This window comes from Xenopus laevis, chromosome 9_10L (genome assembly GCF_017654675.1).
Source record: "Xenopus laevis strain J_2021 chromosome 9_10L, Xenopus_laevis_v10.1, whole genome shotgun sequence".
Taxonomy (NCBI): domain Eukaryota; kingdom Metazoa; phylum Chordata; class Amphibia; order Anura; family Pipidae; genus Xenopus; species Xenopus laevis.
This window is the reverse complement of record NC_054387.1, coordinates 53,812,858-53,833,064: the sequence shown is the minus strand read 5'-3', so window position 1 is coordinate 53,833,064 and position 20,207 is coordinate 53,812,858. Positions and strand designations below refer to the sequence as shown.

At 41.3% G+C, this 20,207-nt stretch overlaps 1 protein-coding gene across 4 annotated transcripts in view; it reads left to right on the top strand.

Moving 5' to 3' along the window:
- LOC108701206 (centrosomal protein of 112 kDa-like) overlaps positions 1 to 20,207 on the top strand; it is a 125,716-nt gene that overhangs the window by 39,738 nt on the left and 65,771 nt on the right. For all 4 annotated transcript variants that reach the window (XM_018235520.2, XM_041576925.1, XM_018235517.2 and 1 more), the window contains 8 exons: positions 1,035 to 1,134; positions 1,415 to 1,533; positions 1,778 to 1,921; positions 5,288 to 5,442; positions 5,635 to 5,764; positions 6,326 to 6,418; positions 7,157 to 7,216; positions 15,206 to 15,285. In XM_018235520.2, coding sequence (XP_018091009.1) covers positions 1,035 to 1,134; positions 1,415 to 1,533; positions 1,778 to 1,921; positions 5,288 to 5,442; positions 5,635 to 5,764; positions 6,326 to 6,418; positions 7,157 to 7,216; positions 15,206 to 15,285 — 881 coding nt within the window. The remainder of the gene's footprint in view (positions 1 to 1,034; positions 1,135 to 1,414; positions 1,534 to 1,777; positions 1,922 to 5,287; positions 5,443 to 5,634; positions 5,765 to 6,325; positions 6,419 to 7,156; positions 7,217 to 15,205; positions 15,286 to 20,207) is intronic.

The window sequence follows — 20,207 nt, the reverse complement described above, 5'->3', positions numbered from 1 at the left end:
GGGCATATCTGGTTAGGATCACCAAATGAGTGGATCTAATAGTGTATGGCCACCTTAAGGAGATGCTGACACCAGAAATTATGCTTTTTTACATCTATCATACAATTGACTTTGCATGCTACTTATAATTTTGCAAAGTATTTGCCCAATGTTTTTATATTACCTATCTGATTCCCAGTGTTAGTCTATGAGGGGGCTGCCATATTTGCGCAGCAGGAATCCAGCATTAGACACTTTAACTGACATCTTAGATGGGACAGTCAGGTTGGCAAAACAGTCAGGTTTAGAAAGTTCAACTAACAATTGCTTACAAAACAAACCTCTCGGCAAAAAACAATCAGCATGACCTATAGGTAACTTTTAATGTACATTGATATTTTAAAAAGTAGTTTTTTAGTGTCACTATCACTTTAAGAAGACAATCACCACATCTAGTGGCTGAAATCTTAACCTGTAATAATCACTGTGGAGTATCCCTATTTGGAGCTGTGTAAATGGCCCAGCACAGGGGTTAAGCTGGCCATAGACTCAAAGATTCACTTGTTTGGCGACATCGCCAAACAAGCAGATCTTTCTCCAATATGCCACTAATGTCATGTCTATATCAGGGGTAATTCGAACGTTCGGGCGTATGGCCGAACGATCGAATTACGATACGCCAAGGGGCTCCGACAAGTCGGTCGGTTAAAAATCAAACCTTCCCGATCGATATCGTGGCTCGATATCGATCGGGAAGACCCGTCGGAAGCCCCCATACACGGGCAGTTAAACTGTCAAATTGGTCCAAACGACCGATATCGGCAGCTTTATCTGCCCGTGTATGGCCACCATTACATACCCCTAAAGAGTCTTATGATTTGGACATGGAACATATTGGTAGGAACAGTGGAGTGGAAGTGCTTAACTGGCAGTTGGCTAGCTGTGAATAGTAAGCATGGATTACACCTAACACATGCCTTTGGCCTGAAAGCAATTTAGGTTACAGTACTGATCCTTGTTATTACAGTTTTTTTTGGGTTTTTTTTGCACCAAAGATCCTAGACAGAAAAAATAGTGAGACTGAAGAACTGAAGGGCCTCTACAAAGCCAAACAGACTGAATCAGAGGAAACAATACGGAAACTGGAGAAGAAAGGTGATTATACCCTAGGCAGTTAACCCTTGCACAGGCATGCTACAGACCTGTTCAAATTCACCAGTGGGGCCTGTGTATATATATAGCAATATAGAAATAATTCCTTTATTTGAGATTTATACTAAATATGCACTCTGTTCCCAGCATCATGTGATTGGCAGGAGCAGTGCATGGACTTGGGCATGGACACATGCCCTCTCGCTCAGGGGGATGCCATTTTGGTTTATTTGGAAGCAACGATTAACTTCTAGGAAATAATTAAATTCTCTTTCGGTAACAGTACAGACCCTGCTGCGTGAGTCTCAGGTTATCAGAGAAACGAAGGAGAACCAGATATCGGAGCTGAAGAAGATGTGTGAGCAGAGCAACGAATCACTAAAAAATGAGTGGGAGAGGAAAGTGAGTACCTCCGTCCCCCAAATACTTTCTTTTTCCACTGTGCCCAGTCTCCAGCTGGGTCCCTGTTCCAGAAACAAAATACTGTCCCAGCAGTGACTGACTCAGTCCCAGCAGTGTAGGGTGCCATTGCGTATTAGCAGTGACTTTGTCCCAGGAGTGTAGGGTGCCAGTGAGTGTTACCATTATCCCAAGAGTTTAGGGAGCCACTAAATGTCAGCACTGACGTGTCCCTTGTGTGTCTCAGTTGCACAGTGCAGTAGCAGAAATGGAGCAGGAGAAGTTTGAACTACAGAAGAAGCACACAGAGAACATTCAGCAGCTTCTTGATGACACCAATTCAAGGCTTCTAAAGATGGAGTCCGACTACCTGTCACAGACCAGGGCAACTGTAAGTTTTGGTTGCTAGCTTTATATTGTCAGACAAAAGGCAAAATGGTGATATTAGGTTATGGGAACAGCAGTAAAAATGTGCAGCAGTGGATGAGGTTGGCAAGTTAGCAAGTAGACAAATCAATATCAATGTTGCCCAGGCTGATTTAGTCTTCAGGACTAAATAATTTCTCCCCCTCCCCCCATTCCAATATTATCTAACCTGTCATTTTAAATCTACTCAGTGTATTATGATAGCAATCACCTGTGTACCACACTGCTCTTACTCTGCCCACCTTAGCAGGTGCACCGATTAAACCAATCTGTGTAGTTTTAAAAGGTGATCTTTGTGAGCAAATAAATGGCACCCAGTTAGAAAGCTCACAGTGCTACAGAATGTCTCTCTCTAAGCCTTTCTCCCTTTCATGGGGATGTGGGAGCAAACACTTTGGGCTTTTAAAAGGGCAGCATTATAGCAGTGCGTCTCCTTGACTAAAGCTGCTTTTGCTAAATTAACATTCAGAGCCTGTCATTGGCAAATGCAAAAAGAGAGAACAAACTACGGACATAGACTGTCAGCAGGATTGAATTTAAGCAGCATCAAAAGGAGGCAGTCCTTGCTGAGCCGCTCCTGATTTAATAATTAAACACGGTGCAGTTCAAGGCATGGCGTGAGATGAAAGTGATACTGTCGCTGAAATTACCTTCTCTCTTCTTCTTGCCTTTTTTTCTGCCTTTTTCATGCAATTTCAAACTTCCACTGTGCCATTTATTGTGGGCGAGAGAGTGCTGCCAGGCGAATGAGTGTTCCTTTATGTTTGACTCCTGACAATAAGGTTTTGTATCCCCCGGACAGGCACCTATCTGCTTAGGAACTGTAACTAGTTCTGTATGTACAGATAATGGTCCTGCTGGCACCAGTTCTTGTGGCAGAAATAATAGAGCAAACTCCCAGTTGTGGGTCTTAAACACCAAGCTCAGTGTGCAGAGTGCAACAGGATAGATTTTGCCCCAGGCCCTCTGACTTTGATTTGTGGCTAGCATACTTTTGGAACCAACCCATATTTCTCTAGAATGTATGGATTAATTTACTGTTTCCTCCAAAATGAGTTGAACCGCGACAGCACTGTTTGATTCGCCAGGTGTGGTGGGTACTTGCACCTGCAATCCCTAGGCACAGAGGCAGCATTGTAGTGGTTGATGGAGACGTTACTGTTAGGGAACTGAAATGTTTCTCTGCTGCTTGGGCTAGTGTGGCCCGGATATAAGTCCCATGGCTGCAGCTTATTATAGGGATATTGATTTCATGATAGAGCGCACAGATTCCTGTGCCAGTAGTGTCTATGAGATGGGATTAGACTTAGTTAGTAGAAACTTTAAAGGCATACTTTCATCAGGGGTAATGTATTTATGAAAAATGTGGTTTAAAGATTTTTATGATGTTTTTATTTCTAAATTACACTGTTTACACTGCAAATAATTTACTCTACAATATAAAATTTCAATCTAGGAAGTGTATTTTTTTGTTGTTGTAATATTGGTGTGTAGGCAGCCATCTCAGGTCATTTTACTGAAAGAGTCAACACTGCTTTCTGGCAGGCTGTTGTTTCTCCTACTTAATGTAACTGAATGTGTCGCAGTGGACCTGGATTTTACTATTGAGTGCTGTTCTTAGATCTACCGGGCAGCTGTAATCTTGTATTAGGGGGCTGCTATCTGGTTACCTTCCCATTTTTCTGATGTTAGGTTGCTGTTGGGGGGGGGCAGGACCGGATTTACATAGCAGGCGCCCCTAGGCCAACTGTCGTTCGTCGCCCCGTCTCCTCCCTTTTATTAAATCACATTTTCATCATCAGGACCAGAGCAATGGGGATTGGCATACAGGAAATTTTAAAAACTATCATATTTCCTGCAACTCCCCAGTGTTTCTGAACCAGTGTGAGTGTGGTTGGGCAGCATGCCACCCCCTAAATCCTGCTGTCCTATGCCCGGGCCTTTGTGGCCTCTCCACAAATCCAGGCCTGGGGCAGGAGGTGATATCAATTAAACTTGCAGTAAAGAGTGAATGAAGTTTATCAGAGCAGAAGCCACATGACTGGGGGCAACTGGGAAACTGACAATATGTCTAGGCCCATGTCAGAATTTAAAGTGGACCTGTCACTCAGACACAAAAATCTGTATAATAAAAGTCCTTTTCAAATTAAACATGAAATCCAATTTCTATTTTTTATTAAAGCATCCATAGCTGTTGTAAACTCATTTAAAAATCTCAGCTGTCAATCAAATATTGCCTGCCCCTCCTCTATGCCATGGGCATAGAGGTGGGGCAGACAATTACTTTCACTTTCCATTCAGCACTTCCTAGATGTCACTGCTCTCCACACATTCCCCCAGTTCTCTTTACCATTTAATTGTGTAGCCAGGGCATGGGGATGGACATCAGGTCCCCCATTCTGGTGCACAAACAAGATTCTGAGATGATGCAAGGCTTTCCTTAAAAACAGTGTCCACAAAATGGCTGCTGCTTGCTTGCTATCATTTTGAATTCCCAGACTGAAGGAAACAAGATTCAAATAATTTATACAGTGTAATTAAAGTTCATTTTGCTTGACTAATGTGATAAAATAGGATTTTGAATAATTTTTTTGGGTGACAGGTCCCCTTTAAAATTAAATATAAAAAAATCTGTTTGAGAAACCGTTTTCAGTGCAGAATTCTGCTTGAGCGGCACTATTAACTGCGTTTTGAATTTTTTTTTTTTACCATGACAGTATCCCTTTAAGTTCTATGCATTTCCTGGTTCTCATGTGACTACCTCTACTTCCTGTCTGGTACAATCAGCAGAACAATCTTGCTTTGTGTTAAGCTCCCCATAGACGCGACGAATCTTCTTGCCGAACGACCGATTTTAGGGAAGTCTGACCAATCCTTCGAAATTATCGTGTGGTTAGTGGGATTTGAACGATTTTACATCTTACGATTTTTCGGCCGACATCTGTCAGGAAATTGATCGGCCAGGTCAAAAAATCTTTGTCGGTCGCAGTGCAATCTATCTATGTTTGCAGGGCCAAGCAGGCAGCTCCCCTTTGTTTTCCTGGCAAATTGGTCTTTTTAGTTGATGGTCAATTCGCACGATCGTACGATGAGGATCGGGTCTTTTAAAAATCTCAACATCCATGGCCAGCTTTAGGGATTCTAAATATACGTTGTTTTTAAAATAACGAGTGATTACTGTATGGAGTGCTTGTAGAATGCTTGTTTAAAGCACTGATGGCTGGGGAGGCGTATGGAGATCTAAAAGCACTGGCTGGTGAAGGGCAACATTTAAAATACAATCACAATCCTGTGTGGCTCATGCTTGTTCCCACCTTTGTATATGTTTCAGGCACAGACAGTAAAGGAGTTGGAATTGCGGGTGCAGCAATTCACGGTGGAAGCAGAAAGCAGTAACGCACAGCGGCAGCGGCTGTCTCAGGATAAGGCTGAGCTGGACAAAGCCTACCAAGCTGTGAGCAGTGACCTGCAGGAATCTAAAGCCAGGTAAGTGGCACCTATTGGCCTGGATCTTATCCCTTGGAATGTTCCTGTGGCCGTTACCCTAAGAGTGCTGTCCCTGTCTAACATTGTTGTACCCTTGAGTGAGGCTGCTTTCCCTCTGTAATGATGTTGCTCCCATGGGCGAGGGTGCTATCCCTCTTCAATAATGTAACTTCCATTTACATGCTATTGCAGATGCACACTATTAGAGCAGGAGCGAGACCGCCTTGGTCAAGACTATGAGAAGCAAATACAGCAGCTTAAGAGCAAATATGATTCTGATGTAAATTACATCACCCAGCAGAATGCACTGCAAGCTGTTAAGGTATGTTTCTGTATGCCCCTTCCAGGGACAAAGATTCCAAAGCACTTTACACCAAGAGAAAGTCGGAAACTGGAGTTCATATACATTGTGGTACAGGAATAAAACCCACATTTGAGTTTGGTTTTATAGCTCCATCAAGGTTGGGCTTGCAGGTCCATTAGCCTAAAGGAGCCATGTTGTATTCAGTCAGCAGCTATGTGGGTCAGCAGAGAATGGAATAACGGAGAAAAAGTCTGCCTTAAAGTTTTGTATATAGAAGCTGTGGAACTAAAGGAGTGCTTAGATATACTATATATAGATATATATATATATATATATATATATATATATATATATATAAATAAAAACTACTGGAAAACCGCACTCACAGGACTTGTAAGGTGCAAAACAAAAAGAAGAAGAAGAAGAAAAAGAAAACTTTTCTTTTTGTTTTGCACCTTACAAGTCCTGTGAGTGCGGTTTTTCCAGTAGTTTGATATACTGATATATATATAGTATATTATTTGGATCATTGTATGCACTAGGCAACATATGGACCTTCCTTTGTGTTCTGCCTCACAGGCATCAAATGCTATTGAAGATTTGGAACAGAAAGCCTCCCAATTAAAGCAACAGCTCCAAGAAACAGAGTATAAAATGCTTCAGCGACTCCAGGTAAGCCCTGCACTACAAAATACTTTGAGTACTACAATACTTTATGAATTGTGTGTTAACAGCGAGCACTGACCCATACTGGCTGCCTGGTTCTGGAACTGTTGGCTACCCCGGAAAGTCATGGAGAAACCTATATCTTGCATATAATATATATACCCACAGAGCCTAAAGAGAATATAATTAATTACACAGTATATATATATATAGTAGCACAAGACAAAGCCTTGTAAAAGCCATTTAATTAAAACCAAATATTTGCAACATGAACAGAGAAAAAAAAATGAATTGTCAGTTCCCCCCCATCCGCTCACAACAGGGCCAGTTATTCTGAGAAAATCTCCTTCCCACAGTGACGTCCAGGGTCCAAATGTGTCAGCTGGAGAAATAGTGGGAATGTTGGGTATCTAGCTACAGGGGGAGTTATACTGGTTTCTAAGGAATATTGTAGGACAATTAATAATGGAACAGTCCCTTGGCCACAGAATCACTGTGCCCCAGGCTTCACAACTGTGACCTTGTGTTCTGGTTTCCATACAAATTCTGGATATCTAACTAACTGTGTTTTGTATGAAAGTGCTATTATGTGCTCATTACATGAAACGAGTAATATTCCCATGCCTGGAGGGTATTTACAGTTACAAACTGGGCACAGACATGCATGTATAGACACTGAAAGAGTACTACTAGTAAGATGCATTGTACATTACTGATTGAATGAAACGTTCCCCCCTCCATCAGGAGCAGGAGAGTGGATTTCAGAAGGAAAAGATGAACTTGGAACATGCCAGTGAGAGAAAGGTAAATATCAAATGTTATTTGACAGGACAATACAAGGCTATACTCTCGCTCTCTGTATACTTGTTTTATGCATATACAGTCGGTGGGAGTTGTCATATTTATTTTAAACAATACAGTATTTGTGTTCTGTATAATATCTGTAATTAGTAAAATAAAAAATACCAATATGGCAGCTCTTTGTGCCTCCTTATCTGCTTCCAGATTAGAATACTGCAGTTCTCCACTGAGCCACAGGAGGTTTGGGAGTTGGTTGTACTTATAAATCTCATAACTGTTTGCTCCCAACTCTCTCCCTACCTTAGTAATCAGATGCCTTTATAAGCCGGCCACTCTTGGCTCTAAGCAAAGGTTTAGGTGTATTTTCCGTGTTTTTACCACCTCTTGCCCTTTGCAACTCTGAACATTGCTGTCAGTCTACTGTTAGTGCCTTCCCTGACCAAAACCTGGGATTTTAATAGTTGCCCTATTGCAACCTCTAGTGTTACTCCCCTGCATTTCATTCCAAAAGGTAGTTACCTCTTAAAGAAGAAGTAAGCCCCACTACAGCGATATGCCCCCATTTGCCACCCTCCACTGGCCCCCTCCTTGTGCTTCCTCCCCGCATAGTGTTCTACTATAATAAGTGTCCCGTCCAATAACACTGATCTATATATGGGTGGAAGCGCAGCAGAGCTCAGGGGCGCCATGTTCAGTAGCTTCGGTATCTTCCGGATCCTCTTTTTTTTTTTTTTCCTTTTCGGTAAATTATGGAGGTTTCCCGCTCCAACTGCGCATGCACCAAAAGCTAAAGTGTCTGTGCTTAGTTCAGAAAGATAAAGCTACTCAACATGGCGTCCCTGAGCTCCTCTGAGCTATTCAGCATATATAGGTCAGTGTTGCTGGACTGGACGCTTATTCTAGTAGAACACTGTCAGGGAGGGGGGCCAGTTGAGGGTGGCGAAGGGGGATTTTAGCTATAGGGGGGTTTACTTCTCCTATGTTACAAGCTATAATGGCATTCAGATTAGAGTCCTTATCTTGTGCAATGGAAAACAGACCACAAGAGATTTTAGCACTTACTCAAGCTGCCTCCGTATGGCTTTAACTCCTTCTCGCGGGCTCTGGCCGTTCTCGATGATGACACTTACCATCCTACTGCTAATGTAGCAGCACACCAATCTGTTTCAGTTGGACCTATGGAAGAGTATACGACAGAGTTCCATTACTGGGCAAATTACATTTTTGGATCAAGGTGGCTCTTACATGTTAGTTTTATCCAGGTCTGTAGAATGACTGTAAGATAACTGCCCATAATGGTTGGGTGTTCCGCATTATCTGCAAGAGCATATTCAACTTTCCATTTCAAATTTGGCCTGTCACTCCATGGTCTCTTGAACAGAGAGGCAAATGTTTTCAGGCTCTTGGGCAGATATTGGCATTTTGCATACAGTTCTGGACCTTGATCTCTGTCTTGCTGAAGGAATCATGCCTCCCTCCTGACAAGGCAAATAGGGACAAAGCCAATTTGGAAAAACCGCACACCTCACAAACCCCAGCAGAGTTTCCTGGTGCTCAGTGATGGGGGAATCGGCGATCGCCCAGCCAAGGTACGTAGAAGGATCACCGGCACACAGGAGTTTAGTTAAGCAGTGCAAGCCCTTGCAATTTTATTGAATGCAGTGCAACGTTTCGGGGCACGCCCCTTTGTCAAGCATGACAAAGGGGCGTGCCCCGAAACGTTGCACTGCATTCAATAAAATTGCAAAGGCAAATAGGGAAGCAGAAATAAAGACAATACTTTGTGCTCATCCCTAGAACCTGATAAAGCTGGGCTGGGTGTGGAAAAGGCCACAGGCTATCCAGCCAAGCTTGAAGCAGTGGGAGCCATGTATCCATTCTTTTCACTTTTATGGCTTTCCCCTCACTTATTCCTCAGCTGCCCAAAAAAAGTAATCTTCCTTCAAATCATTATCATTATCTTCACATTCTGTCTCCTACCTTAGGACATTAATGACATATAGCTGGTACAAGTGTGGGTTCAGGTTCCTATAGGCCAATTTTATTTTTCTGCCCAACCCCAACAGTGCACAACAACATAGGGATCTTGTTATTAAAGGGCTTCTGTCATGGGAAAGCATGTTTTTCTCAAAACACATCAGTTAATAGTGCTGCTGCAGCAGACTTCTGCACTGAAATCCGTTTTTCTAAAGAGCAAATAGGGTTTTTATATTTATTTTTGAAATCTGACATGGCTAGACACATTGTCAGTGTCCCCCAGTCATGTGATTTGTGCTCTCATAAACCATTCCAACCAAGTTGGAGTGATATCAACTCCTCCACCCCCCACCCCCCCCAACAGCCCATCAGCAGAACAATGGGAAGGTAATAAGATAACAGCTCCCTGGTAGATAAAAGAACCATCAAAATCCATGTACCACAGCAACTCCTTCAGTTACATTGAATAGGACAAACAATAGCCTGTCCGAAAGCAGTTCCATAGTGCTGCATTGGCTGTTTCTGAAAGCACATGACCAGGCAAAATGACCTGAGATGTCTGCCTATACACCAATATTATAACTAAAAAAATACACTTGTTGCGTTGGATATGAAATTTTACATGGTTGAGTGAAATATTTGCAGTGTTAGTGTAATTTAGAAATAAAAAATACACTATAAAAATCATGACAGAATCCCTTTAAGTCCTTGGCTGTTAGTCCTACTGGTTCAAACATGAATCACATTCCTGTGCACTTAGTACTGTAGTACAGATCTTCTTTCCTGTAGTTGGAAAGCCATGTGATTGGGAACAATATACTTTGCTATACTGTCCATGATCTTAATGCCAGATAAAGAAATAAATCCCAGAAGCTCAAGCATTTATACAAATCCAGTCCAGTTGATATCCAAGGTTGGTTGACAGAGAAGATTTAAGACTCCAGTAAAAGGTATATAGCCCAGTAATGGTTCCAGTACGATTTGGAGCAAGATAGCCCATACTTTACTAATGTGAGGTCTACTTTTAGTGATGTTGTCCCATTATGATCTACATCCATAAAAGCATTGTTAGTATTCTATTCCATGGAAAATATTGATTTATTAGAGACTTTATTGATATTATATATATTATATTGATATTATATTGATTTATGAGAGAATTTATTTTGCTATATTTAACAACCATTTCTTATGTAATCTAAATATAATAAATATCTGAAATAAAGCATGAAATAGGAGGGTGATCTAGACAAGCTGTTTGTTGAAAGTGTCTTGAGATCTACTGATCACCAGCTAAAGGTCTACTGGTAGATCCTGTTCTACCTTTTGGGCACCCCTGATCTGGAGTGTTCCATTTGGGCTAACTGGTATCTAGTTTGATTGATAGCCGCTGAGCTCATTTTATTTCCCCAAGTAGGCAAATGCATTATACATTTTTCCCATATTGGATGGGTTATTGGGTTCCCATTACTTGTGACAATTGTAATACACATATAAGAAGGAAACTTCTGTGAAGTCCAATTTTTTTCCCAATAAAGTCACCCAGGGGTGATTTTAAAGAGCAATAAACAGGCAGAACCTAAGAGCCATAGGCTGTAACCTGAGAAAGTCAAGTAACTGCCCATTATCTAATATCCTTTATTGATCTACGGTGGCTGCCACCTCCTGTCATTAGAGGCATTAGACATCAAACACACAGCAGGGCCATAAAGCCTCGTCCTGCCCTGTTTGATGCACTAATCTTTCCGATCAGGAACTGCTTAGGTGCAATGGATTTACAAGTAGAGGAAGCACCTGCACATCACAGATAATGTTTCTCTTGCCCTCTGGACCAACAATAACAAGCAATCAAATCCGTTGCAAAGGGAGTGGTCATGTGCTGTGCAGGTGCCCAACAAGTCCGGGACTCCCTTTTTGCACCCCCTCCCACACTTCAACTGCATCCATCTCATGCTCCAACAAACACACTTTCAGTATAAATTTAGCTTGGTGTTCCATCTTACAGTGACAGATGAGAATATTAATGTCCCATATACAAAACAATCAGCAACCAGTTTGGTAAAGTAAAATTATATGAAATTATTACCTCTCTTTGTAGGGGCACATTAAAGAAACATTAACACCAAAAAATGAAAGTGCATTAAAATAATTAAAATATAATGTACAGTTACCGTATATACTCGAGTATAAGCCGTCCCGAGTATAAGCCAAGGTACCTAATTTTACCTCCAAAAACTGGGAAAGCTTATTGACTCGAGTATAAGCCTAGGGTGAGAAATGCAGCAGCTTCTGGTAAGTTTCAATCAAAAAAAATGAGGGTTTCTGCTCCCATTGGAGGTGCCGGCGTCTCGTTCTTGGATGCCCGCGACCATTCTTGGACACCGGCGAATATTCGTGGAGACTATTCTTGGACGCCGGCGACTATTCTTGGAAGCCTGCAACTATTCTTGGAAACCTGCGACTATTCTTAAGTGCCGGTGACTATTCTTAGACGCCGGCGACCGTTTTTGCGCTTGACCAGAGTATAAGCCGAGGTTGAGTTTTTCAGCATATTTTGGGGGCTGAAAAACTCGGCTTATACTCGAGTATATACGGTACATAGTTAAATTTGGTTGAAAAAAGACAAAGTCCATCAGGTTCAACCCCTCCAAATGAAAACCCAGCATCCATACACAGACCCCTCCCTACTTTTAATTAAATTCTATATACCCATTCCTATGCTAACTATAGAGTTTAGTATCACAATAGCCTTTGATATGTCTGTCCAAAAAATCATCCAAGCCATTCTTAAAGGCATTAACTGAATCAGCCATCACAACATCATCCGGCAGTGCATTCCACAACCTCACTGTCCTGACTGTGAAGAACCCCCTACGTTGCTTCAAATGAAAGTTCTTTTCTTCTAGTCTAAAGGTGTGGCCTCTGGTACGGTGATCCACTTTATGGGTAAAAAGGTCCCTACAATGGTACAACTGGCTTGTTTACTTCAGAAAAAAAACTACAATAGTTTATATAAATAAGTTGCAGTGTAGTCATGGTGGCAGCCTTTCAAGGCTCAGGTTACATAGCAGTTAATAAAAAGGATATCAAAGGTCTTGATGGTTCACTTCCTCTGCCGGTTTCCAAAAGGTCTGTTCTCCCTCAGACCCGCATACGAATCCAATTCAAAGCTGCAAAGTGAAACCAGCGCTCATCCAGCGCGAGGTATAGGCAAAACAAAAGGGAGCAAGAAATGTATTCTCATATAGTGTAGTAATTTTTTCATAGATGGATTACACCCCTTGTGAAATTAGATTCACAAGACTCATGTGAGAATACTCACGAACGTTTAAACGAAGTTTGGGCGTTTAGAAATATAGTTAGATGTTCATCCCCTCAATTTTCTCCAGGCTCTGTGGCTTGAAAACAATGCGCTGACATAGTGTAAAACCGTCACTTTTTTAATCTCAAAAATATCAATAAAATCACACTCACAATATTGCTGTTAAAATATCGCATTTAAAATAAAAGTCACCAGTCCGCCATCCGTAGGAGTCACTCAGGCAGCCGCTATAGTTGTTACTTGCCGGCGTCTCGACCGCCTCGTGTGTCCCAGTGCGCGTATGGATGACGTCACTGCCCGACGCGTTTCGTCTACCGACTTCCTCAAGGGCTTCAGAGCTGTCAGTGCGCATGTCGCCTTTTGAAGAGGCAGCGGATCCGCTTACGTATTCCTCCCTTCCGCTCCTCTGTCATGTCTGTTTATATGTTGCCATGGCAACATCTTTCCAGCGAAAAAGTCTCTACTACATTGCCACAAAACCTAACTAACTATTCCAATCACGGGGGAAAAAATTTTTTCATATATACACACACACTTTTCTCATTATTAGATGGATTTATCCTTATATCCCCAACCTCTTCAATCTTTACCATAAAAATATCTGAGCAATTTTGACATACACCTAACCGTCGTGGTTAAAATCTTAGAGCATTTGGAATGATTTATATAAACAATAGATATATATTTCTATGGCTATTGGATTATTACATACAATATGCGTTACTTATTCTCATTAGGTTATAAAAAAGCTCTCAGATTAATATCTACATTGAGTCCTTTAGGCGTAAAGGTTTCTAAACTATAAATCCAACGACTTTCGCACTGTAGGGTGGTTTTTACCAAATCTCCCCCTCTCCATCCCTTTTTCACTTCTTCCACCCCCCAATATTGTAAGCTAGCAGGATTCATTCCGTGGGTATCTTTGAAGTGTTTAGAGACACTATGTTTCTCATTTCCTTTTTTGATATTATTAACGTGTTCTCTAATCCTATCTCTCAATTTCCTATTAGTTTTCCCCACATATTGCAATCCACATGCGCATTGTAGGCAATAGATCACATTTTTTGTTGTACACCTGATAATCTGTTTTATTTCAAATTCCTTTTTATTTACTTCTGAAACAAATTTTTTCTTTTTTCTCCCATATTTACAAGCCACACACAAAGAACATGGGTAAAAACCAGCCCATGTATGTTCTTTATGTGTTTGCTCTTTTGTGGTACAATGATTATTAGTTAGGAATTTGAGAGATAGGATTAGAGAACACATTAATAATATCAAAAAAGGAAATGAGAAACATAGTGTCTCTATAAATCATTCCAAATGCTCTAAGATTTTAACCACGAAGGTTAGGTGTATGTCAAAATTGCTCAGATATTTTTATGGTAAAGATTGAAGAGGTTGGGGATATAAGGATAAATCCATCTAATAATGAGAAAAGTGTGTGTGTATATATGAAAAAAATTTTTCCCCCGTGATTGGAATAGTTAGTTAGGTTTTGTGGCAATGTAGTAGAGACTTTTTCGCTGGAAAGATGTTGCCATGGCAACATATAAACAGACATGACAGAGGAGCGGAAGGGAGGAATACGTAAGCGGATCCGCTGCCTCTTCAAAAGGCGACATGCGCACTGACAGCTCTGAAGCCCTTGAGGAAGTCGGTAGACGAAACGCGTTGGGCAGTGACGTCATCCATACGCGCACTGGGACACACGAGGCGGTCGAGACGCCGGCAAGTAACAACTATACCGGCTGCCTGAGTGACTCCTACAGATGGCGGACTGGTGACTTTTATTTTAAATGCGATATTTTAACAGCAATATTGTGAGTGTGATTTTATTGATATTTTTGAGATTAAAAAAGTGACGGTTTTACACTATGTCAGCGCATTGTTTTCAAGCCACAGAGCCTGGAGAAAATTGAGGGGATGAACATCTAACTATATTTCTAAACGCCCAAACTTCGTTTAAACGTTCGTGAGTATTCTCACATGAGTCTCACCTCAGTGTGTAAATTCTAAGCACGGCAAATAGTATAATCTGGAGGAGGCACCTTTTTAGAAATAATCTAATTTCACAAGGGGTGTAATCCATCTATGAAAAAATTACTACACTATATGAGAATAAATTTCTTGCTCCCTTTTGTTTTGCCTATACCTCGCGCTGGATGAGCGCTGGTTTCACTTTGCAGCTTTGAATTGGGTACATAGCAGTTAACACATACACACTGTAGAATACCATTGTATTCTATTACAGTTCTTATGTTATCTGCCTAAGTATCCTGTGCCACTTCTCCTTTAAGCTTAAATAGTAGCCCCCATGGCTACACAACAGCTTGTTTATATAAACTATTGTAGGCTTTCTAAAGCAAACACATACATCTTACCAATGCAGGGCAACAGTGCATTATATTTTAATTATTTTACAAGTTTCCTTTTTTAGTGTTACTGTTCCTTTAAGTGCAATAGAGTTCATATGAGTAGTATAATCTGGCTCCCCACATCTAATTACTGTCCTTTATTGACACAGCCTGAGGCTGAAGGCTTTTGTGGCACTGGGAGATGAGTAGGTGCTACCTGTATGAGCTGGCTGTGTGTGGCTTTATTAATGCTGTGGATTCACTGTGTCAGGTCTCTGTAGCAATAGTGGATCTGATATACATTGAGTTACTGATGGGACTTTATCACTTGTACAGGTGCATGAGCTGCAGCAGAAGATGGAGGAGGAGCGATCAAATACCCAGAGGAAGATCTCGAAGGTTGAAGCCCTGTTACAGTAAGTGGCGCCCAGCAACCTTCATTAGAAAAAACCCTAACCCGATATAAAGATAATAGGACAAGATGTAGACAGTTGGACAAGATGAAGACTAGAGGAGAAGATGAAGACAGTAGGGAACGATGGAAATAGTGGGGGAATGTGGAGAGTGGTTAAAGGAGCTGTAACATCAAACAATTAAAGTGTTTTAAAGTAATACAAATATAATGTATTATTTCCCTGCACTGGTGTTTGCTTCAGAAACACTGCTATTGTTTATATAAATGAGCTGCTGTGTAGCAATGGGAGCAGCCATTCAAAGGAGAAGAGGCTCAGGTTACACAGCAGATAGCAGATAAGCTATATAGAACATATTGGTGAACATAATGGGAGATTAGTCACCCAGCGACAAATCTACTCTTCTTCGGGCAACTAATCTCCCTGAAGTGCATGCCCTGCACTGGTGTTTGCTTCAGAAACACTACTTTTGTATATATAAATATGCTGCTTTGTTCTAATGGAGCCATTCAAAGGAGAAAAGGCTCAGGTTAGATACCAGATAAACTCTGTAGAATATAATAATGTTATCTATTAACCACTATTTAGGGTGGTGGCACATATTCAGATTCGGGGAGATTAGTCGCCCATCGACAAATCTCCTCTTCTTCGGGCAACTAATCTCCCCGAAATGCCTTCCCGCTGGTAAGATTGTGGCTTCATTTTCAGAAGTCGCCTCATGAGGCACGATGAGTGCCATCCCACTGGCGATTCACATTCTTGCTGGCGGCAAGGCATTTAGGCGAGATTAGTCTCCCGAAGAAAAGGAGATTTGTCTCTGGGCGACTAATCTCCCTGAATCTGAACGTGTGCCACCACCCTTAACCTGTGCCATATAGTCTTTTTTCAATTTCCGCCATTGCTACAAAGCAGCTTGTTTATATGAACTATAGTAGTGTTTCTGAAGCAAACAGATCAGTTTTACCAGTGCAGGGTAACAGTACATGATATTTTCATTACTTTAAAACACTTTAATTTTTTGGTGTTACTGTTCCTTTAAAAAGTTTCTAATTTCAGAAACGGAGAACAAAAGTTTCAACAAGGAAGCCGCCCCTAGTGGTTAGTTGGCAATGCTTAGATTGAACAATAGCTGAAAAGGAAAAAAATTGTAGCTTTTTCCCATAGCAGGATCAAGACTTTGCCATTATCTGGGAGTTCTCATGGTAAATGTAAATTATTTATTGTGGGTTGTGTGAAGAAAAAACTGTGGTGCCCAGGGCAGCCATTAGGGGGCAGAGATTGCAGTATTGTACAAAGCAGCATTTTCTCAGGTACCCAAACATTGATTAGATCTAGAAACATAAATACTGTATGTTCAGCCCTTTCATCTGTGCCAAAGACACGTGGGCTACAGATTGGCTGCATTGTTCCTTCTGCCCATATCACTCACCCCAAAGGAAACCAGGAACAATGGACAAGAGACAATTGTCAGCTCAATATCCAGCTCATTGTTTGGGCAGTGAAAGCTTACAATTACCAGTTTATTGCCTTGGCCCTTCCCATGTTCTTTTGGATCAGGCAAGCCCTGTGAATGTTTTTGGAAGTGCATGGACAGGTTAATGGTGATTACCGTTCTACCAAGCTAACTATTGTGCAGCTGCCAAAATGCTGATAATGTGCACATTAACTGTATCTATGAAGCTGGGCATACTCAAAAAGATCTGCTGATTTGTCAAGGTCACCAAATATTGGAGCTTTACCTGATTTGGCCGCTATCTCACTGGGTCAAGTCGGGATGGTTTGAATGATTGAATCATACTGAGGGTTTAGGGAGACCAATAATGTAGTCTATTATCTATCAGGATTTTATTACCTACCTTATGGATATCTGGACTATTTTCAGCTAGATATTGGTCAGGAAGGCCCATACATGGACCAATAAATTTACATGCATGACCTCCTTAATTTTCTAGTCATGTAGATGGCCCAAGGGCCATCTGATCATTCCATGATCAGATTGGAAAACAACATATACTGTAAATATGTGCCACATAAGGCAACTAGATAAGAAGTGAGACAGGGGCTGACAGAGTAACACAACAAATGGATGCCGGTCTTAGTGACTCAAGATCTCAAGATAAAGTGCTGTGTTTGCTAAATGACAGACTGATAGATTAGCTCTCACAATGACACTTGTTTGTATGTTAGAGAGCCACACCAGTCTCCCTCTCATGCGATCTAGCAGTTAAGCTATAAGTATGCCTTCCCAAGTGTGCATATTTTTCTTGCAGAACCCAAATAAAGTATGGCCAATGTAGCCCACATTCCTGTATTTTCTTTATTCCCAATGTAAACTGGCAATACAGAATCTTAACCTAATTTAGCCATCAACGTGCTGTGCCAAAGCTGGATGATTCACTCCTTCGCCCCTTGTTATTATTGGCCAGATCATAATGGGGGGGGGGGGGGCTACTGAGCAAACATACTGATTCAGTCTTTGCCCAACGGGGGTTCAAACCTGCTGAATAGATATCTGGATGATTTTCAGTTGAAAGGGCCCCATACATTACTATGGAGGGACAAAGTCAGCAGTTTTAAGCAGCCTGTGTTTGTCCAGCTTCCAAATGTTTAAATTGCCTCTGCTTTCTTATTACTGTTCGTTGAAATCCTATCAAAATTCTAGTGTGGGCTCTTTGCACGCTTTTCTACCATGATGTCCCACGTTTGCACACTGATTAAAGATTGAAGGGACAGCCATGGGTTGCCAAAGTGCCCATTAAAGGCCAAGATCTGATTCTTTGTAATGTGCCAGTGTTAAGGTGGCCATACATGAGCAGATCCACTCGCAAAACCAGAGGATCTTGCCCTGATATGCCCACCTTGAGTGGCCCAAATGATCAGATCACTATGCAATAGAATGCAAGCAGTCAGCAAATTGATGTGGTCCTTGATCTGACTGGGTATTAAAATCTGTCTGATTGACATCTTGCTGATTTTCAGACAGATATTGGTCGGGGAAGCCCGTCAAAGGGCCACATGCACTGACCAATAAGCTGCTGACTTGGTCTGTCAACAGCTTTTTTTAGCCCATTTATGGCCACCTGTATAGGATCATGCGGGCTTTGCATCTTGTGATCCTCATATGAACGGATTTCTGATCGGAATCAGCAACTGAGCACTGTATCTCCTGGAAATTTCACAGATGGTTTCTGCCAGAGAACTTGCAATCTAAAGCCCACTTTCTACTCCCATCTGCTTTAGTGAGACATATCTAGGGTTGCCACCTTTTCTGGAAAAAAATACCAGCCTTCCTATGTTCTGCCGTTTTTTCCTATTAATAACATTGGCATCATTTTTACCGGCCAGGTGGCAACCCTAGACATATCTGAGGGGTGATGGAAGAAGATGTTCATATACTGACCCTGCCACTACAACTTGTAGTGTCAGTCGTTGTGCTCAGTGCTGTCCCAGCAGTTAAAGCTCAGGACTAGTGATAGGCGTTTCTCTAATTCTTCGCCATTTCTCGAATTTTCGCGGGAAATGCGCAAATTTTTCAGTGAATCCGAAAGGGAAAATTCACCCTTCACTACTCAGGACCCTATCTAATACCCAATGCAAGCAGTAGTCATGCCCTGCTTTATGGCTGAGATTATAGCTATCTGTATAACACAGTGACACAGATCCATTGGTTGCAGCTAGGGGCATTTGTTCAGATTAGCAGATCCTTTCAGATCAAAGCTGGTGAGTCACATTTGGGTGAGACTCCTATAAATCAGGGGCCTGAGTGGCAGCTAGCATTTATATCCCTCTGCTGGGCAACTGGGCACAATTCATATGTTTTTTCCTGGCAGGGCAGGTGGGGAGGAATATTCATGCTAGGCTGACTCAGAACAAAGGCTTGTTTGTGCCTCACACATCAAAGGCAACATCATCCTGCAACATCCCCCAGAGGATCGGCACCTGGCAGCCTCATCTGCTTCATATGAGCTGGTCACTTCTCTCTGGAGGGGCTGAATTTATGACTCACGCAGATGAGGCACGTTCTTGGGGCATTACTGTTTCTGGCACTTCTGTAATTCAGCAGGAGCAAGTCTATAGATGGAATAATAGCATTCCATAACAGTTCTCAGCAGCTTTCCTGAACTACAACTCTCCGTTTGCATAAAGAACCTTCGACTTTCTAACAACCACATAAGTAGATGCTTAGGCATATATTGTCATATCCAACCACTTGACTCCCATCATTTCTAGCCTGTGGCTGGGTCACTTTCTTGCTTTAAATTTGGCCAGTATGCACAGTAAACTCCTTCTCTGTATATATGTGTTTTTATACATATGGGAGGGAGGTGTCATATTATTATTAGACTATACAGTATGAGGGTATATCTTATTGTGTGCCCAAAACATTATTTATCTGTATAGTTTTATATATATATATAGATATATAGATATATAGATATATAGATATATAGATATATATATATATATATATATATATATATATATATATATATATATATATATATATATAGACAAATACAAGATTCCTCTGCACTCAACCCATTATCAATATATTTAAGACAGTCTTAAATATATTGATAATGGGTTGAGTGCAGAGGAATCTTGTATTTGTCTATATGTATTTTGTGGTCACACCCTCATTGCACCCCCGCCTAATGTTTTTAAAAACTAGTGGTGAGCACAACTTTCCCTTGTTTGTTATAGTTCTACAAGAGCAGTGACCAGCTCCATGTTGTAGCTCCTACCTCCTCCAACTATAGTCAGGTGATCCCACTGGTGTCTAATAAAAGGGCAGCCAAGTTTGGGAGTTTTACTTTGAAAGCAGCTAGTAAGTTGCAGGTAAAACGTATTCGTCCCTTTTATAAAATGTATAATGAAACCATAGAATTCTTAATGAATCAGATGAAAATTGAGCATAGGACTGG